The 27769-nt window shown below is 34.0% G+C and overlaps 1 protein-coding gene across 2 annotated transcripts in view; it reads left to right on the top strand.

Moving 5' to 3' along the window:
* The window catches only part of LOC115213502 (unconventional myosin-Ic), a 188687-nt gene extending 162167 nt beyond the window's left edge, over window positions 1-26520 (top strand). The window contains exons 27-32 of one of the 2 annotated variants that reach the window (XM_029782508.2): window positions 902-1043; window positions 3251-3321; window positions 6706-6741; window positions 20152-20252; window positions 21093-21192; window positions 26049-26520. In XM_029782508.2, the coding sequence (XP_029638368.1) occupies window positions 902-1043; window positions 3251-3321; window positions 6706-6741; window positions 20152-20252; window positions 21093-21192; window positions 26049-26069 (471 nt within the window). In that variant the 3' untranslated portion in view covers window positions 26070-26520. The remainder of the gene's footprint in view (window positions 1-901; window positions 1044-3250; window positions 3322-6705; window positions 6742-20151; window positions 20253-21092; window positions 21193-26048) is intronic. The other variant, XM_029782509.2, reaches the window with a different exon arrangement.
* Window positions 26521-27769: the final 1249 nt, after the last annotated feature.

The raw sequence follows: 27769 nt of genomic DNA, 5'->3' as shown, positions 1-27769 counted from the left end.
AAGACCTATTAAGGAGTGAACCCAGGACAAAATGTGCAATGAGAGGAGGCACTGCAGACCGACCAATTCTATATAAGCATGTAACAGACATGGTCCATGAGCAGCATCAAAATGGATACACTGTTTCAAGACCAATGGTCTCATGAAGCAAGACAAAATTTACAAATTAAAGAAAATACTAGCAGTGTACTTTGTAACAACATTTCTAATATATTACAATATAATACATACTGTAAGTGAACTTGTAAATCCATTTGAAGTAGATGGTGTTGTTATGGTATACTTGACACCATGTTAGTTCCTGTAAAATAAGTGATGTCTAAGTGACATCACTAGGGTAGTGTTTATACCACAGCCAGGTACATTTGATGTGTACTATTGTAGGTAATTTACAATATTTGACTACTTTTTAAAAAGAACTGAATAAATTTTAAGCAACCAGACTGCAGAATTGTTGCATATAAAGTTTACTGATTGAAACATTCTTAAAATGCTATTGAAATACAAGAAAAATAGAGATTTCAGGGGTTGCTGGGGAAGCTTCAGCTCACCCATAAACAAAAACCTTGCGCCTTCAGCACTCAAGCTATTTTCCACAAAAACTTGGGGTTGTCTTATACACTCAGTCATATTATACACCAGTTTATGCAGTGTACATACATACACACACACACACACACACACACACACACACATACACACACACACACACACACACACATGGTGTCTATAAATTATCTTTACTACTTCCACACTCATACACTTCAAATTGTAATGGTAATTTATGGACACTTTGTACACACACACATTCAGGTGTGTGTATATTTATTTCTATGTGTGCAATTACATTCTTATTCCTAAATCTATGCAGAATAACTTTAGCAAGACAATTCTCTTGTAGTATGCAACTGCTGTTACCAAGTATGATCGTCATGGTTACAAGCCTCGAAACCGTATCCTCATTGTTACAAACCAAGCTCTCTATGTTTTGAATGAAAAAGATTTCAAAGTGAAGGATAAAATAACTTTCATGCAACTAAAACGTAAGTATGTTTCTTCAGTCATTATGCTCTTGTTCTTCTTTTTGAAGTGTCATTTGGTTGCAAAAGAGAATTTCCTTTTCCAGATACTGGGTGGATATAAAGTCAAGTACTTATTTTAATAAAAATTACTCACTTTATGCTTTTCTTTTAAAACCCCTTACAGTGAATACAAAGGAGCATATGGTGTTAGTTATCTACTGAATTGTGTAAAGCCTGCAAATGGTAGCTCTTTTTTATGCAAAATAACCTTCAGGATTTTGTGCACAGATGTCCTTAAGAAAATGAGTCTTTGTGCTGGTACATGAAGAAAAACATATGAACTTTTATTAGTGATTTGATGTACTGTATTCATTTTATCCTCTGACATACTTGGATATCCTGTTCTTTCATCACGTATGGAACTATCTATCCTTCCATTTTTGCCACTCGCTTTTCCCAGAAGGGTTTTGAGGGTTAGAGTTCTCAGAGGCATCTCCTCCATAGGGCACTATCAGGATCAGTCCTCATTATGCTTTCCTGCTGGATTCCCAAGCATGACCAACTGAGGCAATGGATATTATCCAACCATCTCACTCACAGTACTCCTAGGTCTCCTGCCAGTTGGCATGGCTTGAAGAATTTTTCTTGCAATCCTTTCCTGCAACATTCTAACCACATGTCTGTCGTATCAGAGTCTCGACCCTTCATCATCTTCAATTCAGAGAAATGGAGGCTCAACCTTGAGAGACTCCCTGATCTTCAAGATATACTTTTATTTAATGTGTTGGAAAGTGCATTTAGGAACATTGGTGCTCCAAGATACATGAAGTTCACATTATATTTAACAAGGAATTTGTTCAGATATCATTTACAATCTTTTAAGCAGTAGTTTTGATAGAATTTTTCCTACAATTGAGTGTGGGTAAATTCCTTAGTAGTTTCCACAGTCCTGTCAGTTGCTCTTATAAATGGTAACTATCTATGCATTCTTGAATTGCGGGAGTAAGTTACCACATTGCCCCATTCTCTGAAGAATTAGAGAGGTCTGTAGTATAATTCGCTCCCATAATGCTTTTTAGACTTCTATAATCTTGCTGTCATTACCAGGATCTTTCTCTGATTTTATTTTACAATTTAGTTACTAGTCCCTCTATATTCAGCAGTAGATCCAAACTAATATCTTCTAGAACTTGTGAAAACATCCAGAGTTTCACAAGAAACTGCTGAATTTGGTTGTGTTGACATAAATGATCTGAGAGCAAACTCAACCATTAATGAAATTAAACTGCAAATCTGTGGATTTACATTGGCATCAGAGTTATTTACTACAGCACCATCTGCTATCACTTCAGTTATATTGCTAAACTAAGTATTAGATATCCCTTATTCAGTACCTCAAAACTAACTGATTAAATGCCTCTTTGTCATTTGACAGAGTATTGTACTACCATCAAAAAGGCAGTTTTCCAACAACTGGCATTGCCAAAATGCTTAATATGCATTGACTGACTCCAGAGTGCTGAAAGTTTAAGTACTTTTCTCAGGAGCATTTCACTCATACAAATTGTAAGATCATTGTGCAAATAAGTACTTTGTTATCTTGATCTGGAACATGAGACATGTGCAGCCCAGTTTTCATTTTTGTACTATGATACACCAAGCTAAATAAATCATATATTCCAATATTTTGGATGGAATGAAATGATGGAGGCTCAGCTGTTTGGACTCATTGAGTTTGGCACAGCTTACTGGACATTGAAACTGTTTGGTGACAGTACTTTTTGACACTGGTGACAAACACACATACACACACACACATATGTGTGTGTACTGAAATATACACATACAGATAGAGAAAGAAAGAGTGAGAGAGGGAGGAAGACATTTCAATTTATTAATTGAAATCTATTGACATAAGCACTTTTCTTCTCCTCACACATGTAAAGGGAGAGAGAGAGAGAGAGCAAATGAAATATTAAAATGTCTGATGTTAAATAAGTCAGCATTAAATCATTGGTGCCAAAAAGGCAGGCCAAAACAGCTATATGAAAACATCTCATTCCCTTTTATGGAAGCTTTTCACTGTTCGTTATGAATGAATTAATAATAAAGTCTTGTTTTATTTTTGTTTGTGTTTTTTATGCTGATTTCCTATAAGACCAATTATTTGCCTAATTCCAATAAGAACATGTCAGAGTATATATACTATTCTGTGCTTTTGTATATAGGTGTAATGACCAGCCCTTTGACAGATGGTATCTTTGTTGCTATAGTAACAACTGAGGAAAATGGGACCAAGGTGAGTGAGCTTGTTGTTTAAAAGCATCTGTTATGCAATTTTTAATAACGTGACTAATACTTAAAAATGATAGTAAGAAATTGCATGACTTAAAAAAGATTTATCTAATTATATTTTAACTACTAATACTGCATTAATTATTTTGATAACGACCATAAGCAAGAATGTACATTGCCACACTTTAGGATGTGAAAGTACTACAACCCATTTTGTGAAATTAATCTATATACATCTCTATACCAGACAGTGTTATATTTTCTCTTACTTAGCTATAGAATTATTAGCAACTCTTTGTAGTGAACACTATTAATTGACACCATATTAAAATAAAATTATAAACATTTCTTAAATTGCATAGCAACTTTTTATTTTTCTGAAAATAAAATAGCCAATAATTTAAATGGATAATTTCTAAATTAGAAGTTGTTTATTATATTCGTGAGATAAATGTAAAATTTGAGGAAAGTAGCAATGGTTTACATTGGACACAATTAGTCTATAAGAGAGTTGGATATAACCTCATTGCTGCAATGAGTGTAGAATCTAATATTTTGGGTTTTACGATTCATCTGTGCATAAGGAAAGGAGCAATATAAAGATTGGTGATGGAGGCAATTAGCAACACTTTTTTTTTATTCTTATTTCACTCATATGAAAGACAACAACCTGAAATGTTATCTTCTACACTCATTCCTCATAGTAAATGAACTTATTAATACATTTATGATTATGTTGGCATTGGTCTTTTTAATTTCTATAATAACCAGCTGGTGTTGATTGAAGTAGGTTTTTCTTTATTCTTATAATTTTTTTTTTTTTTGCTTTCTTTTGTGTTTAGGTGTTGTTGATAATTACACTATATATATTAACAGTGTTCAATTAAGGACGATAGAAATGTGGAAATTCAAACATTTCCCAGTTTTCATGAATAATGTCAACTTAGATATAGTTTGCACTGTTAAGAATAAAACTTTCAATTTGTTTGTGATATGTTTAAGAGACTATTATCTTATCTTAATAGGAAGCATTTTTTTCATAAGTTGAATTTTAAAATGGAAAGCTTTCTTAATTTTCCACTTTATGCTATACCAAAATATTTGTGTAACTAGTAAACAGAAATATTAGAGTACCAGACTAAATGCTTTTATATTCTTAGTTTAATTCCTGTTGTGATTAAATTGGGGTTCCCCCCATGACTCAAAATAAATTCTAATATTCTGGGTTGATTCAATATATTATATACTATAGTTTTAATAAAGCTTTATTTGACCATATTTGAAAACCTTTTTAATTTCCTCCTGCATAATAATGAAGAAATGAAAGAAAAATATTGTAACCAGTTTAACTCTTAATTATAGCTTTTGTTTCAACTAATTGTGAAAATAATGAAGAATTTAGTAAAATAACATTTTAATAATTAAACTGGTTTAGAACATGAATTAACATGAAATTTTTGACAGAAGATTTTAAATTAGATCACTTTAAAATAGAAATTTTATATCATAGAGCCAAGAAAACAGGTTGATATTAAAAATGACATTCTAGCAAATTTAGTTTACTTACAATATTTTGACATTGATTCATGCTTCTAACAGCTGAAATAATTTTACTTATCTGAGAATGTAAACATTTTATGGTAGTTAAGAAATTACAAAAAGATATATAGAATTTCATTGGAAACTTGATAGTATTTTATATCTTGCGGATACAATCTTTTGTTATTTCTTTAAATAATTGTAATTGTTTTTATTAGCCAATTATCTTAGGCATGTTTGCACTCTAGTATCACAAAAATATATGTGATTGAATCTACCCATGGCTCTTCAACATTTATCACCTATTCTTCAAAATTGCTAATTTCCATCATCTCATTTAATTTTGAACCATGAAAGTATAATTTTCATAAGTAATTGCTTGATTAAAAAACTGTATTGTCTGAGTGTTTTGTTTTCTTCATAGCTGTTATCTGTTTCTAGGTTAATTTATACTACATAATACTTTGCAAAACAAAACGAAGTATTACACAGTATAAATTACTGGTGATATAATTGTCATTGCTCAATTGGTTACTAACACAATACATTACAACTTTAGAATACATCATATTACAATTTCCTTAAAAAGCCTACATTCATTTATTATTATTATTATTATCATTATTATCATTATTATTATTATTATTATTACTATTATCATCATCATAGAGGTGGCAAGCTGGCAGAATCATTAGAAGACTACACAAAATACATACAAAGACATACATCATCTCGAAAGAGTCCAGAAGCTGGCTACCCGCATGGTTCTTGGTCTCAAGCATTTGTCTTATGAAGAAAGGCTGAAGATGCTCAACCATTATTCTCTCAACGACGCCGTGGTGATCTCACTGTCGCTCACAACATCATAACTGGAAAGTGTAACCTCTCGAAAGAGCTGTTCTTCACTCCTGCTCCAGAGCATGGGCTGCGGGGTCACTCCGAAAAGCGACGATTTCATCTCAATCGAAGGAGAGGGACTTTCTCCATCCGGGTTGCGGATCTGTGGAATAAGATGCCGACGACCACTCGGTTCCAAGTCTTTCTTGACCAGAAATGGCCTGAACTCTTTGTATGACCACCCTCCCTGTACATAACTCTCTGTCCCCCTACATGGCCTTGCTTTTCCTTTTTAAGCCAATAAAAATTGAATTGAAAAAATGCTTAGTGGCATTTTTGGTCATTTTTGCCTTTTGAGTTTGAATTCTGCCAAGGTCAACAATGCTTTTCATCCTTTCTGGGTCAATAAACTAAGTATCAGCTGAGAACTGGAGTTTAAAGGATTATTATTATTATGGCTGTGAGCTTTAATAATATCTGACAAAATACTTAGCAGCATTTCTGGCTTTACATTCTACGTTCAAATCGCAATAAGGTCAACTTTGCCTTTCAACCTTTTGGGGTTGATAAAATAAGTACCAGTAGAGCACTGAGATCGATGTAATCGACTAGCCTCCTCCCACAAAATTTCAGATTTTGTACCTGTTGTAGAAAGAATTATTATAATTATTATTATTTTTATTATTATTATTATTATTAAGGTAGGGAGATGGTAGAATTATTTGCATGCTGGACAAAGTGCTTAGCAGCATTTCATCCAACTTTATATTCTGAGTTCAAATTCTACCAAGGTCGACTTTGCCTTTCATCCTTTCAGGGTCAATAAAATTAAGTACCAGTGGAGTACTGGGGTCAGTGTAATCAACTTAACCCTTCCCTCAAAATTTCAGGCCTTGCACCTATCATAGAAAGGATTATTATCATTATTATTATTATTGCACTTTCTTCCCATTCACATGACATTTCATTGAACTAACATTTTATTTCTTTCCCCTTCATTTTGCTATCTCAGTCTGGAGGTGAGGATGATGATCCTGATTACGATAAGGTAACACCCATACCCTTCATGAAAGTACTTCCTCCCTTTACAGGCTTTATGATTCTTATGACCATTTCTTCAAATAAGCATGATTCAACTTTCTTTGCAACTTTACTTCCATAGAGATGTTTTATCTTATTTTCTTTCTGAATATTTATTGAAAGTTTGCTTCTAGCCAGAAATGATTCTATTTTCAGTAAAATATATTTCAAATGTTTTATACAATGTTAAAATTGTCTTGTTGGGTCACGCAATTCTTCTAGTAAGTATATCTCCTAATATGATTGCTAATTTAGAACACTCATCATACCCTTATTAAGAAATCATTCTAAGATTGCTTCAGTTTCTCATGATATGCTACAGTGAAATATTTTCCAATGCTAGAAGTTTTCTCATTGAAGAAGTCATTGTCAGAGCGTACGTTCTATTGAATTTGAAATCATGTTCAGAGGACAACGTAAACCACATTATAGTCTTTACAATAGTTTTGTTACAATACATTGTATGGTTTCTGAGGAAAGCACAATTCCTTTATCTGAATTTATAATAGTGACCATTAGCTGCATTGATCTATACCCCTGACTCGGCAGTGATTATTTTTCAAGTATCTGGTATCATTTAGCATGCTTGGAATAGAATTGAAGTGTTACCAGTTAGAGAGGCTTCTCTGAAATGTCAACAGTCAGTTTATATATAAATATACACACATACATACACACACACACACACACACACACACACACACACACACACACACACACATATTGGGTGTTCCCAAAAATGTGTACTCCCATTGAATGATTATATAGTTACCATTCATTAAAATACATTTCATTTTCAAAATTTAACAGAATATACAGGTGGAATTTTATTTTTTTTTTTATGAACACCTGTTTTCAAACTGATGACTGTTCTGGTTCAGACAATGCTGATAATACAAAGCAATGGAACTGCAAATATCAAGAAATGTTTCATTTGGTATTTGTGTTCATTATTATTCAATGGCTGCCCTCAGTTCATCAACTCTTGCTGGTTTTGCACTGTAAACTTTATCTTTTAAGTATCTCCATAGAAAAAGTACTGTGCTGTGAGATATAGTGATTGTGCAGAGTTTGCTATTGAACCTCTTCATCAAATCCACCTGTTTGGCAAAATCTCAACAAGATAGGCCCACACATTATGTCTTGCCAGAAATAAAACTCCACATTTTCAAGTCCTCTTGAATGCTTCACATAATGGATCGTTGTAGCAAGTTCAAGTGAAGGGTACCAGTTACAGTACCACCAAAAGTGAATGGTCCAATTTAACCCTTTTGGTAATAAGCTTTACTGTACTGTAACATGATGTTTCTTTGTAATATGCAGGTTTTCGGGTCCCTAGTGGGTGCAATTATTGGAGTTAATTGAGCCATTTAATTTAAATGTAACTGGATGATGATAACATGAAGGGATTTCTGTTGGAAAGTGTGAATCTTCTACATGTCTTACCAAGTACCATTCACAAAACTCCTCTCTTCAGTCCAGATCATCTTCATTAAAACTCCCTCTAAAACTGTCTTTGCAATTTGACTACATTTTCAAATTTAGTAGATACCATAAATCCTTGAGTATAATCCACATTTTTTTCCCAAAATTTAAAGGTCAAAACTCCTAGTTCATGAGATTAAAAATGAAAATTATTTTATAAGCAATGTTCAGTTCTCTATTTGCTGTCCAGCAATGTTTATTCAGACGCATTTTGTGACGTCAGGCGCGAAAATACCTTAAGCTAAGCCTGAAAGCAATGAAGTCATAAAAGAATCATCCATAACTTGCAGTAAGCAACATTTATAAAATGTTATTACTGTTATTTTTTTTATTTTCTGCAAAGAAAATGCACAAAAATGCTACACGTTTGCATTATGTTATATATACAATAATAATAAAGTATGTTACCGTATACATTTTTACAAACCAAGGACGTTATATAGACCTCCTTGACTCAAGTTAGAGAAGGGATGCGTATTATACACAAGGTTTAGGTTTTTCATAGGTACAGCCCCCTAAAAATCCCCTGTGTATTATACCGAAGGGCAGACTATACTTGAGGATTTACGGTACTTTAAGATAAATTTCCTTTGATCAAAGTTTAGTCTGGCTCCCTTTGAGCTGGCAGAATCATTAGCATTCAGGACAAAATGCTTAGTGGTATTTTGCCCATCACTACATTCTGAGTTCAAATTCAGCTATGGTTGACTTTGCCTTTTATCCTTTCGGGGTTGATAAATTAAGTACTGGAGTCACTGTAATTGACTTAACTACTCCCCTAAAATTTCAAGCCTTGTGCCTATAGAAGAAAGGATTATTTTTTATGGGTTAAAACTAAAAAGAAATAAGAATTGAGTTATCGGCCATTAAAGTGCATACACATTTTTGGGGAACACCATGTCTGTGTGTGTGCGTGTATGTGGACTGTTGGCGATTCTTCCTTATTTTTCCTTCTTCCCTTTGGACTTTCCTGTTTCCAACAAAGAGCTATGCTCGAAATATTAACAACAACTCTTTCTCTTCACCAAGCTTCAAATTAATTTATTTTTTGTGCACGTCTATATATATATATATATATGATCTGTTTACTTGTACGCCCACCTTATATTCAGAAACTACAAAGTGAACAACAACAAAACCATACCTATTTTTATTGCTAGATCTGTATGACACTATTTACCGATCAAGAAACCTGTAAAAAGACAAAAATTAGAAAAGAAGTAGTTCTGTCTGTTTCTCTGTCTCTCTCTCTCTCTCTCTACCACTCTCCTTCTCTCTTTATCATTCTTTCAATAGGGGAATGGCAAGGGGTAGAAAATGAGAGTCACACATGAAGGAAAAGTAAAGAGAGTGAAAGTAGTGAAGGCAACCATTTTTTTTTTGTAAGGCTTCAAATGCTGTGTATTCTCTTTTGTTTTTAATTTGTGTCTTTAATTTTTCCATCACTCCTTCTATTTATGTGTCTCTCTCCCTCTCTCTCTCTCTATTCCCCTTTAAAAGGTGTGATCCTTCTGTCCGGCCTTTGCCATGATAGATCGCTAGCCACTACACATTCTTTATTATTCTCTCTCCTTGTTTCTTTCTGTGTTCCTTTCGGTGGAAGAGCGTAGGCTCAAAACGTTAAAGACTTTTTCACTTCCTGAGCGTTATACTAATACATCTGTTTGTTGTCTACACCACCTGTCTTCATCTTTTGTTTTTTTTGTGTGAATTCTCCCTATATATATGTGTGTGTGTGTGTATGTAATACAATTTTTCTGAATCTTCAGATTTTTCTATATGCTAGACCACTGGTTTTAAATTGATATTAATCAAATTAATATTCAATTTTTCACCCTTATTATTTTAAATTTATATATATATATATACATATATATATATATAAGTTCATATATTAAGAATACATACCTATTGATTTAAAGAAACTTCATTTCCCAAAATTACTAGGTGTAAAAACCAGTATTTCCTTGTATGCAACCATAACTTTACTAAGTTAACTTTTCCTCTGACTAACTTTACACACACGCTATATAAATGAGAGTATATGTGTGTATGTATTTGTGTATATCATGGAAAGGCTCCAAAAGAGTGCAACAGATTTGATTTTCAACGGGAAAGTTTTTGGTAATTAATGATAAAAAATATATATGATTTGCTCCAAGAAATAATTCAATTTTAGATCACCAAATCTACCTCTCTATCTGTGTGTCAGGGTTTTTCTGTCTTCTATGCCTTTCCTCTCTATGTATTTACCACACTATTTAGCACTCTCTCTCTCTCTATATATATATATATATATATATATATATATGCAATTGTTCGTTTGTTTTCCACCTGCCTTCGTCTTTTGTTTATTTTCATAAAGCTTCCCGTTATATATATATATATATATATATATATGCATACTTTTCATGCATGCTGCTCCTCTTCTCCCTCTAGATACTTCATGTAATGAAATATTGAGAGTGTCTGTCTATCTCTATGTACATTATTTACATGACTTTATTCATTAAAACTTATTAAGACTTCTCACAACTTGAATGAAATGTTTTCCTTTTGTTTTGTTTAATACTTCATCATCAATGTTTTTGCTTTCATTTTGTGATAGACAGCTATCATTCAGAAATTGCTAGCTTTCCAAATCCTGTTTTCTGATTGGGTAAAAATTATCAAACTTTAAACCTCTGCAACATTTTACTCAAATTTTTCCAGAATAAAGGAATCACACCAATTAACCAAATTTGAAATTTTTCACTTAATTTTCAAATTTCAAAATCTGTGACAGCAACAGAAGAAATTTCTCTATATATATATTGCTCTGTCTTTTACCCTTTTTTTCACAGTAAACTTCCCCCTCTCTGTATATATTTACCATATTCTCTCTCATTCTTTCTCTCTCTACATGTATATCACTCACACTGTGTGTGTGTACATGTGTATAAGGAATTTTATTAGGGTGACAGAATCAAAAGACCCTCACAAAACACCAGCAGCAATGGCCCAGTGGTTAGGGCAGCAGACTCACGGTCGGAGCATCGCGGTTTCGATTCCCAGACTGGGCGTTGTGTGTGTTTATTGAGCAAAAACACCTAAAGCTCCACGAGGCTCCGGCAGGGGGTGGTGGCAACCCCAGTTGTACTCTTTCGTTCCAACTTTCTCTACCTCTTTCTTCCTGTTTCTTGTCCCCAACTTCCTACTCAACCACTGAGCCTGGATGCGCATTCATCCATCCTTCGATGCTCTTGGTGTTGGGAGCTGACCTGCTTTCTCTTCTGCAGGTCTTACGAATAGCAAAGGACCACGCTTCAGACTTCTCGAAGACCGTTCGCTCAACAAACAAACTAACAAACACCAGCAGCAAGTTAAGAAAAATCTTTACACCTATGCACCGAATGGGAAAACAAAAACTTTGTTTACTGAGACATAAATTCCCCAAAATAATGCAGAAATCCATTCTGCTCAAGAGGCTGTTGGAAAAGACATGGTCTGACATGGAATAAAAAAATTGAAATAAAGACATTCTATTGTGAAAATTGCCCAGCAACAACAGGCTAATTAGGGTGTGTATGTGTGTGTGAGTGTGCATGCATGCATATTTATGTATACATATATATGTAGATAGATAGATAGATAGATAGATAGACTGAGCGTAGCACCATACAGAGAAATAGAGAGTGATGAATAGATATCAAATAGTCAATATAGATAGATAGTGAAAAGAGAGTGATAGGGAAGATGACAGTTTATTTGAGCAATCAAGATACATAGAAGTTATAATTTGCTTCAGTGCTCTTTTGTATTAAGTGAATGCAGATTTTTCTACCCTTCTCCCTGATAGAAATAGTGTTTTAAAAGTTCATAGATGTATATATTCACATCAACATTAAACATCATATTTACATATGTTAAATAAATATTAATATCTACAATCCCAGAGGAATTTCAGTGGCCTGTTATTCATCCATTTACATACATCTATTGAAATAAGAACAAATACATACTATGACACATATTGCAACTAACTTTTAGAATGATTTTCTAAGAAAGTTCATGGTGGCTTTAATTCAAGTCCAAGTGCCATGTGGATTCCACCTCCAGAAACTCGTCTTAAATTAATCTGTTTTAAATGTTTTCATTGTGGCTCAAAAACAACTTTGCCTGGATTCATACCAGTTTGAGAAAGAATATTTGTAATTATTTAAATAGTGAACTATTAAGAGACTATATAGATGTTTGCTAAGAAATACTGACAGCAATAATCTGAGGTAGATTAGTATTTTAGTTTCCTTTTACCTAACATAAAGGTATCGTCCAATGTGTGTGAGTTTCAATATATATATATATATATATATATATATACATACACACACACATATATTGGAGCCCATCCATAGATTTATAATATAGAATTGTGATAAATCATACCCTCGGACCCTACTAAAAGTGTACCAGGAGAGTTCTTCACTAATCTTATATTGTTAGCTTGGTGTGCCAACAGTGAGCTTATGAAGTATTTTGCCCAGATTGATAATCCCTCACTATCACATATATATATATATATATATAGTGTGTGTGTGTGTATAAAATCTTCACTTTAGTGGTGTTGTTTTGACATAACATATGAATTATGTATATCTGTTCTGTCTTAATATGCAGATATTGCCAGATACTACTGTATATATATGTGTGTGTGTGTGAGTGTGTGTGCATCTATCTATCTATCTATCTATATATATATATATATATATATATATATATATATATATGTATGTATGTATATATATGTATATACACATTCAAATTCAGAGAGCTCTTGCCACTGTTGTCAACAAAGGACTTCTCCCTCAGTGTGAAAGGAATATTGTGTGTGAAGTGAAGTGATGCTACAAGGTAGAGAACATTGGCCTTGAATGCAAAGGATCTTTGAATACTAGAAAGAAATGAACAAGCATATTCCACTGAGTATAAAATATTAGTGAGCATGAATAATAGAGTACAAATGAAATGAAAGAAATCAAATGGAGGAAAGCAGCTTTATAAAGATGTGCTGCATGCTCAGAGTGAATGAATCCTGTGGAATAAGGGAGACCAAGAAAGACTTGGAAGAAGTGATGAAAACTGATTTAAAGATGTTGCATTTCATGAAGGAAGTGTCAGAAGTATTATGTCAATGATATACAACTCTTGTACCTCAATCACTTCTCTCTGCCATCATGCTCTTGCTTCCTTCACCCATTCAAACTGGTTTTTCTTATGACTACCATTGAATGTGGTAGGTAGAAACTGTAAGAAGCCTGTCATGTGTGTGTGTGTGTACATGTCAATGTTTGTGGTTGTTTCTCACTGCTTGATAATCAGTGTTGCTTTGAGTAACTGGACCCTTCAAGGTGGTGTTCCAGCATGGCTGCAGTCTAATGACTAAAACCACTGTGTGTGTGTGTGTGTGTGTGTGTATTGTCAGGTTGCTTAAGGGCACCCAGTATTGGTAGTGTAACCCAATACAACCTGCACTTGGTTGGGCCAACCTCACAAAATTTGCTTGATGAAGAGGTGGATTTTGGACATCCTGCAGGTGACAACATACCATGATACTGGGCTAGAATTCATGTTGAAGAGAAAACATCTAGAATGATGTTTTATGGCATTATGGTCATGACACACACCATATTAGAAGGTACTGCAAACTCTGGAGATTCATTGTCACTTTAACAATTTCCTGTATCCTCATACAAGTTTAATTGTCTTAAATTTATCTTGCTACTGAGTATATTGTGAGAAAACAAGAGTGTGCGTCTGGTGTGCACACAGCTCTTTCTCACTTTAAACATCCTTGCACTGGTCTAGCATCTGTGTCTAATGCATAAGATTACATGAATCATAATTGACAGAACTCCAACTAAGAATCAGATAGTCTTGTTGTGGTTTACATCTGTAAAAAAAATATCACTTCTTACATAGTTTAGGCATATGGAAGGTAAAGCATAGGCAGGAACAGTAGCAGTTTTCTTTCCCCAACATTACTGTGTCCCTTGTTGAAGTGCTACACAGTCAGAGTTTTCATTTATTACTGATGGCCAAAGCTTCTTGGAGCCATAGACAGAGGATCTTTCATTGAGACAGTAGTAGTATTGCAAATTTGAAACTATGTATTACTGCCAGTTGCATAGCTTCAGGTTCATGGAAGGTGTAGTACAGGTGGGGACAGCTATAATCTTCTGCCCTTACATCATGTCATTGCATCTCCTGATGAAGTGCTGGGTAGTCAATCATAGTCTTTATTGATGATTGAAACTTTTTCAAACCACAACTAGCCATCCTTTCATGTATGCAATGGAGGTATATGTTTGCTACAATGAAATGCTACTACTTCCATAGCTTCAGGTGCACAGGCTTCCATATTGGCTGGAGTAGTGATTCCCTGCTCCCCTGTTGAGATACCATATGGTTTAAATCATTGTCTTCTTTGGTCACCAGTGGATGAACATGATCATTTTAGACATCTTTTGTTTTCTTCTTTATTTCTTACTTGCCAATGTTTGTTGATATAAAAGCATAGCTATTGCACATGTTTCTTCAAGTATTGCTAATATACTCCTTCTTCTAGACCATACAGTACATTTCTGATTCCAAAATCATTATGGATTTGGATGCAAATGATAACCTTCTTTGTAACATTGCCAAGAATTCAGGAACTGAATAAGTTCTTAAATGATACCAAATGATTGTCTGAGATAAATACACAATGACTCACAAAAGAGTTCTAGATGATGTGTTCAGCAATAGATTTCAACTGGGTGGAGTGGCAGTAACATTGTCAGATAACTTTCATCAAACTCTGCCAGTAATTCCAACAAAAGCAATGAAATCTAAGTTTACCTTTAAATTGACATCACTTTGGATCAAAGTTAAAATCATCAAACTATCTACAAATATGAGACTCGTCTTTTTAATGCCAAAAATTTATTACAAGTTGGAGAGAGGAGATTTACTTTTGTATAGTACTCACGCCATAAATTTAGCGCCCATAATTGTATTGATTCAGGCAATTGATCAATTGACATCGAAGGTATTCCTCAACTTGCAACATCATTCATTAGCTAACCTATGAGTGGTTGTGCAAAAAACAAAAACTGCTTGAATTAACAGCATTAACTGGGAGCTGTTGCAGGTACATCTAGGAAACAGCCATAGCTATTATCCTGTGAAATTTTTCAATTCATTGGGACCTTTAGGTTTTTGCAGTCACACTCATTTCAGCTCAAAAGAGAATCTCCAGTGACACTACTGCCTAATTTATATCAGCTCTATGCAGTGCACAAGACTAGTGGTTAAGAAAATGGTTAATGCTACATGCCATTGGCAAATCTTTTCTCATTGAGTGCATCAAAGGAGAGGGTGCGATTATTCCCAGAAATTTCATTTATACCAACAGATCTGCCTTTCAGTTTAGAAGATTTCAGCTTCTAGAACATCTAAACTGCTATGTTAATCAATAAATCTCTGATGCTAAACTGCTTCTTGAAGAATACTGCATTGTTTTATTTAGGATACTTTTGAGGAATACTGCCAACTTTATGTGTAATGTTCAATAACTGGAAGCCCCATAATCTTTTTATTTATGCTTCTGTTGGTAAAATCAAAAATATCATATTGTGAGGTGTTGACATGACAATGTTGAGAAGTGCCAGGGCTATGAAGGGTACACATTTATCATATAAGCTGAGACTCATCACAGTTATTGATGCCATTTCTTTATCATTGCATGTATTGCAGTCCCACAATTTAGATGTGTGGGTCTGCTCTGAGTGTACCTGTTGTTCCATGGATGCTTTAGCTCCCAACACTCTAGGTTTTTGCTCATTTTTCAAATGATTTTAAGAATTTAACATTAAGAATAAAAGATAATATATTATGTTTAATAATAATTTCAAATGAAATAAAATTGTTTTCAAATTTAGTTAATTCTGTGTTCTTATCTAATATGTTTGATTTAGATGTATGTCAAATACATAACTGAACTATAAAATATATCAGACACTGGACTGTTACAAACACAATGGAAAACAGATTCATTTCTTGTTTGAAAGATAACTTTCCTAGAGAAATGCAATGGTTTTCTATTCGACTGAATATACCATCATTAAGAACAATCCTGGGCCACTATCAGTTACTTTCCAGCCTGGGCAACACTGGATATTTTGTTATATAAGAATTTTTTTAAATGTATAAACTATTTAAAAGTCAATGATGGATGGGTAAGTAAAACATGAAAATAAAATAGATATGTTGTCTTTCCCCATTTAAAACCAAATCTAATAATCTTTAACATTTTTCCATATTTGCTTTTCTGATAGTCTTGAAATGTTTTGCCTGAGAGCTATTTCTTACAATTTGTTTTTTAATCATTTTCACTTGTTTGCCTTTGTATGCTTGTTTCTTTTATATCTCATTTTGTGTCATTAAATGGTAATTGAAATGTACAATCTGATTATTGTTATGTCTTCTTAATTTTCTTTCAAAGCTGATTTTTTAAAACTTTGTAATATAATAATAACTAAAATGAGTTTTCTGAACTGTTGTAAAAGTATTTCTAGCATTGCTCAGTAGATGAAGTTAGTTTTGGAGTAACTTATGTCTTGGTTTCCTATTGTCACCAGAACATTTGATAATCTGAGAGATATAAGTAGTTGCTCCAGTTGATCAATATAACAACTATATGTCTCTAAGTAGCTATAAAAGATACTTTTAAGAACATTGTTGTTATGTAGCTCCACGTCAGCTCTGATCCAGCAGCTCTATGGTATGCAGGTAATCAACCAAATGACAGGACAATCCCAAAGCTGTCCTTCTACTTATATTATGCCCTCCTATCTAGCTAAAGACCATACAGTAAGGAATTATATAAGCTGCCCTGTGACAGTCAAGGCATGTAACTACTCCATTGTCCAGCCTGGTTTTGTATGCCTCCAGATTCAGACATTAGTGACAGTTAAGGCAGGCATTGTAGGCTTGGTCAGAGCATGACAGCTGTTGTTTCTTTGCACTTATTGTTGGTGGCATGTAGTGCAGCAATGATTACAGTTAGTGATACTGCAAGCATTTATATATATATATATATATATATATGCTATTTTTATGTTTGACTGAGCTAAGTGGTAAAGATAAGGATTTTATGATACTGTTCTAGCTGCTTTGTAATTGCAGGTCAATTCTAATCCAGGAGACCTGTTATCAAAAACTTTCTGGCTGTGACCATCCCATTTTTTCTGAAGACCACTTTATACTGGGTGCCTTTCTTTTTTAAGGTAGTGGGCTGTGATTTAAAGGAGATATGTCTATATTTCTTCCTGGTCAAACCACTTTGTAAAGACTCCGTCATTGGCTCATTACTGTTCTTCTAATGCTTTGCCATGCTGTATATGTGACTGGTTGCTTTGAGTTAATTTTTTATGTAGTGGCAAGGATCTGTATGGGTAACAAATTGTGCCGTTCACATATCTAGGTGGTACTTCATTTTTAGTATTTTGGGGTTCATTTTGAGTGTGATCTCTGTACAACTTTTTATAATGTGTAATGTATTGGTGGTATATTTTGTAGTTTATGATGTAGAGATTGGCAGCCGATGTAGGGTTAGCCTAATTTGTAATGAATTTAATCGATTGTTTAAATATCTGCATTGCTGTTTGTTTCTATTAATGTTGTGCCTGTGAGTGTTCTAAGTATGTTTGTGCATAATTTTGCTTTCTTTACTATCTCTTCTGTGCATGTTGTGAATCTTCTGGAAGTATTCTATGTAACTCCTTGTATTATTGTCCTGTGTATGTGTTGTATGTTTATGTTGTTGGGTATGAGGGCTTGTTACATTTGATGTACTTTGGTATTGCTGCTAGAGAGAGAGAGGGGGAATGCATTTAGTTGGTATTACTTTAAGTTTGAATTTATGTTTCAAGGTTATAGCTGGAGGGTTGAAGTAGTTGTATAGTTGTGGCTGGAGAATATTGGAGGACATGAATGTGATGTTATCTGTATATGTGGTTGTGCGCATGATTAAAAAAAAATAAGGGCAAGTTGTATAGCATAAACTTTGGGCTTTATTTTAACTTTGTAAGAGTAGTTTTACTTTTTATATTGATATGTAGCTGTGATTGATAATGAGTAGGAAGTCAGAAATGAGTTAGGGAATTGTTAGATAGCAAGGTTTGTGGAGCAGAAGGTGACACCTAGAGAGTTGTTGTAGTTAGCTTAGTGAGATTATATGTGCTTGTGTCAGTTTAGGTTGTTTAGGATTTAAGAAGAGTTTTGTATGAACACTATTGTCACCTCATGTATTACTTGTATTATTTGAAAACCAAGTTTTGTGGAGTACATTGATGTCTTCTTCAGTTATGTTAAAGTCTTGCAGTTAGAATACGTAATCTGGTGGGAAGGTTGGTGAGGTTGGTAGTGGTATATGTGTTTATTATATTAATGTACTTCATACTATGAAGCCTTAGCTGTGCTGATATGTACATCAGAATATAATTAGAAATTTGAGGTATCCTACATTGTATATGTTAATATTTTTTGAACTAACAATAATAGTTTCATAATACTTGTAGTTATTACTTTTTTAGTTTGGTATTTTAAACTTTTTCCGTATTGTTTACAAAGTTTAACTCTGTGAGTTATGACATTTTTTTAATGTATTCTTGTCCTGGATCCCATTGCACAGCACTTTAGACAAGCATTCTTACACTATAGCCCTGGGCCCATCAATGCTTTGTGGTAGATGGAAACTGTAGGAAACTCATAATATATGTGTCTGTGTGTGTGTATATATGTTGATATTCCATGCTTGCTACTGTTTGAATGAAGCAGTGTTGATGTATACATTCATTGATGATATTACATTTGATCTGTCTGTGCTTTCAAAGACCTGTGAAATAAACAATTTCTTAGTTGAAAAACAGGTAAGATATGGTAACAGGAAGAGCTTCTGGTCATAAAATTTTGCTTCAAATAAATCCACATCTAATCCATACTAGCAAGAAATAAGCAGGTGTTAAATTAATGAATGAATTTTGTGGCGTCAAAATAGGAGAAAATGACAGTATATAGTATTTTTGTTGTTGTTAACATTGTGCATTTATGTAGAAGTTTTGTAAATAGTGTTGTTTGTATTTGTATGAATATTTTTTTGAAAACATTGCTTTAGAAAATTTTATGGTTTGTTTCATGTTTAGTTTTGTGTTCTGATGATGTCTACTCATGTTTTTGCAGGTGTTTCTGTGTAACAAACATACATCATTTGACCAGCATTTAAGTCATAGTCATCCCCTTTTAAGATGGTTGTGTAAAACAAATGGGATTTGACAGTTAATTAAAGCAGGTTGAATGACCACATAGGCGCCCTTTTGAAATCGGCAATCAGAAAGCAGTGTTTAATAATACTCCAATTACTGTTTATTCCCATTCAAAAGAGTGACTCTTTCATCTTTCTGCAGTAAATAAAAATCCCAGTATCAAATAAGATAATTAATTCAATTTGAAAGATAAACTTGCATTTCTAACTCAAAAGAAATCAAGTCATTAAATTTGGCATGTATCTAAAAGCTGTATGTCTGGATCTCTTCAGTTCCTTAATCATATTTTTTTTTTCATTTAGTTTTATTATACTAAATTATACACTGCTTCTTTTCCATGCAGCCTTATACAGAAAATAACTGTTGGTTTGGATAAAAATGGCACGCAGTTCTAGATTTCTGCACTTACAAAACTCCTTCAATTCCTCATAATGAAATAAGTCAACTTGCCATAGACAACTTAATTATAACTAAAACGCAACAGTAGTATATTAATTATTTCACATTTATTACCAAGTTTATGACTTGGAATAATTTTTATTTTTTATCAGGGTGATTTAATACTTCACAGTGACTATTTGATTGAGGCCCTTACCAAAATTGCTGTAGCTACTAGCAAGTCTAACCTTGTGACAGTTGCCGAAGGAAATAGGTAAGATATATTTTGCAATATTTAGAATGTCATAAAGTAATGGCAAGCTCTCAGTGAGCTGAGACTACAATACAGGTTTGATTTCTGCTTGAACTATCTCATTTCATCATTCTTATTGTCATCCAAATAAATTACAGATGCATTTGAGGTTCCTTTCAACAAGAAACCCGCATTACAGATCCTCTGTAATGAGTACTGCTAAAAGGATCTTAAGCTGTGAACTGTTCCTTTCTCATATCTGTAAATGGGAAAGTGTGCTCAACATACTAATATATTCAGGCACAGTCCCAGGAATTTTTTTAAGGGAATACAATTCCAGAAGAAAAAGGCATAATAACATTATTTAGAAGGACGACTTCTTTTCATGAGGGGTGCATGTGCCCATTAGGCCCACCCTACCACTGGGTCCGCCCCTGTTATTATAGCCCACAATAATATCTTTTTTTGTTAATTTTGAGTATCTCAACCATTATATTACCATCAACATCTCTGCTCCTATAAAATGAAGCCTCAAAACCTGAATGCTCTCAGCACACCAAGCCACCAATTCTTGCAGTGACTTTTCTTACTTACTATGACTCAAACCTACTCTGATGCCAACTACAAATTGATGACAGAGGTAGAGCTGTGAACACAGACCTAGTAATTATGAGTGAAAGGAAATAAAATAGAAAACTCAGCAGCTATCTTTATAGTGCTTATGATTTGAGAAGTGTTCAATCTGATAGATTATTTGGTTGGCATTTCTCAAAATTTTTGAATTATATTAAAACAATTCTTTTTTCTGTTTCCTTTCAGTTAGAATTATCATATTTGATTTGCTTTTTCTTTTTTCTATAGTATTACGCATGATGTATCAAGTGGTAAACAAGGAAACATTCAGTTCTCCAAAGGGGCTGTATATTCTGTAAAGAAAAACAAAGCAGGAGGCCTTGTTGTTGTAAGTTCTAGTTTACATAATTTAATATTAATGAACTATTTCATTTCATTTCATTATCAGCTGTTTGATTTTTTTAGTTTATTTTTATTAGGGTAACTAATTAGGTTATTTTGTTTTTTGTTTGTTTTTGTTAGAGTAATCTGAATTATATTTTGATATGCTCTTAGTCAATTAATTAAAAATTGAACTGTTATCTGAAGTTTGTATCCAGTATTACTATATTTCAAGGTAGTGAGCTGGTAGAACCATTAGCACATCAAGCAAAATGCTTATGGCATTTCTTCCAACTCTTTACATTCTGAGTTCAAATCCTACTGTTGTCAGCTTTTATTTTTAGCCTTTCAGAGTTAATAAAATAAAGTACCAGTCAAGTACTAGGGTCAATGTAATCAAATTACTCTTCTCAAAACTGTTGGTCTTGTGCCAAAATTAGAGAGAATATTACTTTATTTCTCCTGGATCAGCATCATAACATACATGGATCTATTCCATCTCAATCACAGATTTTTTAATTAATTTTTTTTTTAACTAAACAGTTTGAAACTTCAAATACTGGTAGAATTTCTCACATAGAACATGGTTTACTCTGAATGTTTTTGACAAATTTCGTATTTTAGAAGTTATTTCATGTTAAAGTTGTTGGATTTGGATAATTTCAACCAATCAACAATGTGTATTCGGTTGAAGAAAGCTACTGCTGTTTGCGATAGTAATCAAAGAAAAACAACTTCCAGGTCATCTCTACTAAATGTCACCACTCTGTTCTATTCTTATGGTGAACAAACCACCTTTATTCTTTCTTCCATTCTAGTCAGCACTGTACATTCCTTACTCTTTCCCTCCCTTCTACACTATCAACTAGCAGCCAGCGAGTGAACTTGTCACTGCCACTACAATTACTGTATTTTCCAGTGTATAACCCGCTATTTGTTCTGTTTTACTTTCATGTTTTGATGTTATTTTTTATCTAATAAAGACTTTTATATTGACGAAATGTGTTTATTGTTGATTATGGTAAGATAAAATCACAACAATAACAATACATCTCGTGTTCTACATGAGAAATTGTACCAGTATTCAAAGTTTCAAACTGTTTAGTTAAAAAAAAATTAATTAAAAAAATCTGTGATTGAGATGGAATAGATCCAACTTGTGTTGGATAGGTCCTCTTAATAAATATTCACTTATCACTATGGATTCACTGCCTTTCAGTATCTCACTTCTGGGATCAGTTTAGTGTTACATTTATTTTAGCATCACAAGAATGCTTTTATTCATGTTTGTTTTTCTTTCCAGCCACACAGTTATTGTTTCACTAATTCTTGTTCTGCATCAAAAACATCTTGCACAATTTAATTCTCTCTAGTACCAACTTAAGGCATAGACACACTGGGTAGTTGTCTGAGGACTCCATGCATCATAGGACTCAAAGCTAATTTATATTTGCTGTGGTTATTCATATAGGTGTCCACAGTTCATTGCTTTACTCAGGGACCTATAATGCTGTTTAAAAGACCTAGGCTCTTTCCTTTGTTTTTATCCTCAACGATTTCATTGCTCACAACTCCTCGTGGCTCTTGCCCTCTTCCTACACCAACAATGCAGATAGAGACACCAGATCGAACTATCTACACATCAATTAGTTTCTTTGCCTATCTGTATTGTTAATGACACTGACACACTGACTCCTCCAACACCCTTGACTTGTGTCTAACATCAGAACCTTTACATCACCTTCAACAGTCTTTGCTCTCATCAGACCAAGTCTTAACACCTGATTTATCATATATTTACAGCATATTCATATATTCAGCAAACTTGTTATTTATGATTATATATGATAATACATTAATTTATTATGTATTAACATGAACATGTGACTAATTCTTCTCACTAATGAATGAAGTAATAAAATTTTGTGCAGGCATAGTTGTATAGTAATAAGTTTGCTTTCCAACTACATGGCTCCAGGTTCAGTCCCACTGCATGACACCTTGGGCAAGTGTCTTCTATTATAGCCACAGGCTAGCCAAAGTCTTCTGAGTATATTTGGTAGGCAGAAACTGAAAGAAGCCCATTGAATATATACACAGATATGACAGAAGTAAATAGACACCTTTACAACTGTTAAAATTTATTTAAATCTGAAATTATACATTCAAATTATTTATTAATTGTTATAATGTGAATATTTAATATTTAGTAGACATGCCCTTTGCATTTTCAATGCAAGGATCCTATTAGGCATGTTAATGATCAGAATGACGAATATTCTCTTGAGGAATTTCTTGCCAAGTTTCATGCAGTAATCTCAAAAGATCTGGCTTTGAAGATGCTTTCTTGTTCTTTTTATGAAGTGTCCTGTCCATTATGCCCCAGAGGTGTTCAGTAGGGTTCACATATGGTAACTGGTTTGGCCAGAGAAGCTTATTAATGCCATTCTCATCCAACACATCTTGGGTCATTCTAGCTGTGTTACATAAATAGTCTTCTTTAATCATTTTACCACTGGAGAAGATTGGAAGAAGTCCTTTCTACAATATGAACATATATTTATCAGAGTTTATGTTTCCCTCACACTCCACTAGCTCTGAGTGACCATTGCTCCCTAGAACATCACAGAATAGCTGTCATATTTCATTGTTGGCTGCAATCTTTTCACATGAAATTCTTGATCACAGAGTCTCCAGACCCACACTCAACCACTGGCAGAAAATACAGCAAATCTGGACTCATTGGAGAATATGACAGTGTCCCAAAATGCTAGTGGCCTCTCCACCATCTTATTGGCCCAATATTTTCTCTACTTGATATTGGCTGGTCAAAGAAGTAGCTTCCTTCTTGCTGCTCTACTTGACAGCTGCCTTGGGGGAAAATGATTTGACGAAAATACTGCTAGGATCATGACAAATGTCCTCCTAAAATTTGAGCAACATGCATGCTAATTTGTGGATGTGCATAAACTACATTCACGTACACACACACACACACATACACATACACACATCCTGCCTTATATATATACAGATATAAGTACAATCTTTTGTGTTGGAAATGTTAATCCCGTGTAAAGTTGCTTGACTTGCCCAATATAGCAGTCAAATTTCTCTCAACAAAGTTTCTATCAGCTTTAAAAATGGGAACTGTACAACAGGTTTTAAGATGTAAATTTTTGATCAAAAGGATCAACATTAGCAACCAGGTGATTATATGTAGAACACCAAAGTACTGATGACACTTGATCCCAAACTAATCACAGAGCAGTTTAGATCTGAAAATATGGGGTGTTGTAAATGTGTTTTACTGTTAAAGAATTGATTAAGTCTTTGCTATTGATCTGCTCAAACTAACCTAGTTAGAAGCTATGCAACAACAAATGTTTTGCATACAGTGAGAAATCATTCCTTGGTGTTTGTAATTAGTATTTAGAACTCTATAAATTACAAGTGAATTCTACAAACTACCAATTATGTCAATCAGCTGTTGTATATTTTGTTTATTATATTTTTTATCTCTGTGAACAGCCATTATCATCATTATCATTTGATAGTACTAAGTGAGCAGGAGAGTATTTGAAGGCAAAGTAGCTTTATGCAAAATGTTGAAAGGCTAAAATATAATTGAGGAACAGATTAGGTGTCTTGCTACAGAAGGGATACATGGCAACCACACATTATATAGGGGTGGTTAGGAGTAGTTAATTGTCAATCTATTGGTTACAACAATGAAGGTCCCAGTTGATCTGATCAACAGAACAGCCTGCTCATGAAATAGACATGCAAGTGGCTCAGCATTCTAGAGATATGTGTACTCATAATGTAGTTCTGAGAGAGATTTATCATGACACAGAATGTGACAAGGCTGGCCCTTTGGACTACAAATATAACTCACTTTTGCCAGCTGAGTGAATTAGAGCAATGTGAAATAAAGTGTTGTATCTTTTCGGTTTTAACGGCAGTTTTTTAAAATAATTTCACGTAGGAGTGGCTGTGTGGTAAGTAGCTTGCTAACCAACCACATGGTTCCGGGTTCAGTCCCACTGCGTGGCATCTTGGGCAAGTGTCTTCTGCTATAGCCCCGGGCCGACCAATGCCTTGTGAGTGGATTTGGTAGACGGAAACTGAAAGAAGCCTGTCGTATATATGTATATATATATATATGTGTTTGTGTGTGTGTGTATGTCCCCCTAGCATTGCTTGACAACCGATGCTGGTGTGTTTATGTCCCCGTTACTTAGCGGTTCGGCAAAAAGAGACCGATAAAATAAGTACTGGGCTTACAAAAGAACAAGTCCTGGGGTCGAGTTGCTCGATTAAAGGCGGTGCTCCAGCATGGCCGCAGTCAAATGACTGAAACAAGTTTTCTCTTGGCTTTATTGAGAAAATTCTATAGTTTGTAAGATATTTGTTGTTTTTTCTTCAATTTCTGCAATTTCAACCAATCAATGACATCTATTGAGGTAAAAAAACATTCTGTGCTATATGAATATGTCCCTCGTTTAAGAAACAGATTGGGTTTATTTACATTTGTGAAGAAAAAAAAGATACCCTTCCCCCCACCCCTAACCCTAAAACAGATTGAAATGCAATAGATCGATACTAGGGTCATAATTATGGGTGACAATTTCATATGACACCGCTAGAAAAAAACTGCCGTTCAAACCGAAAAGATCCAAAGTATCTTGCTCAAGGACACAATGCACTACTGAGAATCATACTCACAACATTACAATCATGAGCCAAGAAGGAGATAAAGATGATAGTGGTGATATGCCAAAACAAACTCTCAAGGTATATGTTTATAAATTTCTGAAATTCAAATCTTCCATTCCAAGTAATCATTCATTTTATTTCCAGGTTGCTCCACCATTACAGTGATCTGAAAAGTAAGTTCCTACCCTTCAGGCTGTCCAGGTGCTATGACAATGCAGTTTCCACATTGAGGATTTTCAAATGACCAGAGCACTGCATTCAAAGATCTTTCTGCCTCTACTGCTCCCTGTGATATAGAAATTGCTGTCAAACTACTTAAAAACTGCAGCTTCTCTCAACAACTTCAGCTTCGATAAATAATATATCTACTTTCATTTTCATTTTTTCTTCTCCTTTTCTTGAAAATCTTTCCTATCTCTCTTCTTTCTTTTGCGCTCCCTTAATATAAAATAGGCCACTTGTGAGTTTGTATGTTTTACCAGAATGATCAAATAAAGAAACTGTAGTTAAATCAGACACACAGGCCTGTGCAAAGTTGTATAAGCTTTTGATACAATCTGATGATTAAAAAGAAATGGTGCTAGCCAGTGTTACTAGCAAGTGCCTTTTAATGTTGTTTTCTTGTTTGTTTTTATTTCATCATTTTCAAGCTTTCCAATATTGTTACTAATCATCGAAAGTGATATATTATTTACAAGTCATACTGACAAGATTGTGCTAGAAACCCCCCACTCCTTGTCACAATAAATACATTACATATTATACAATACGCACATGGGAACAAGAAAGACAGAATCGAGTCAGATAAATACAATCACATAATATCAACCAGAAGAGCTTTATGCTCAATGATCTGCGGCAAAGATGGTTGACTTCGTTTGTTTTTTACAGTCTGAAGTTCGACAGGATAAAGTAATATCTATTTGATAAGAGATAATTTTGGATGAGGCTTAGAAAGTAAATGCATAATAAATATCCCCCTAGGTGGAGAACTAATTGATACAATAGTACTTAGTTCTTAGTTTGATAGCATGAAGTATTTGAAGATAAATTTCCCTTTGGATACAACACAAGTCTATCACAAATAACATTATCAGATGATTTGGTGCCTACTGCCATCAGATAGGTGAACTGTAGCAATGAACTGTAGCTCAAACAAAGAAAATGCCAAGAGTAGATTTAGAAATCATAACCGATCAAAATAAACGATTACAAGACTTTGAAAAATTAATATTTTTCAATAGTTATCTTTAAGTATTTTTATAGTTATTGCTCCTTGACCACCAGTACTACCATCATCATCATTTTTATTTGACATTTGTTTTCTATGCAGGTATGGTTTGAACAGTTTACAGGATCCAAGGAGTTGAAGGACCATATTATGTGCCCATGTATACTTTGGCATGGTTTTAATGGGTGTGGTGTTTCTTTTTTTTTGTTTGTTTCTTTGTTTTGATTCTGGTCACCAACACTAATCAGTTGCTTTACACCTTAAAAGATTAAGGGCTTAAAGACACCTCCTATATAGCAAGAGAATGGAAAAGACGGTGCAATAATTCTAGACAGTGTGATGAGAGAAGGTAAAGTATGATGAGAAGGTGGTAAGGCGGCGAGCTGGCAGAAACGTTAGCACGCCGGGCGAAATGCTTAGCGGTATTTCGTCTGCGTTACGTTGTGAGTTCAAATTCCGCCGAGGTCGACTTTGCTTTTCATCCTTTCGGGGTCGATAAATTAAGTACCAGTTACGCACTGGGGTCGATGTAATCGACTTAATACCTATGTCTGTCCTTGTTTGTCCCCTCTGTGTTTAGCCCCTTGTGGGTAATAAAGAAATAGGTAATGGAAAGAGTAGAAGAGTAGTCACT

The sequence above is a fragment of the Octopus sinensis genome, linkage group LG6 (assembly GCF_006345805.1).
Source record: "Octopus sinensis linkage group LG6, ASM634580v1, whole genome shotgun sequence".
Classification (NCBI taxonomy): Eukaryota; Metazoa; Mollusca; class Cephalopoda; order Octopoda; family Octopodidae; genus Octopus; species Octopus sinensis.
This window is presented reverse-complemented; position numbering and strand designations above follow the sequence as displayed.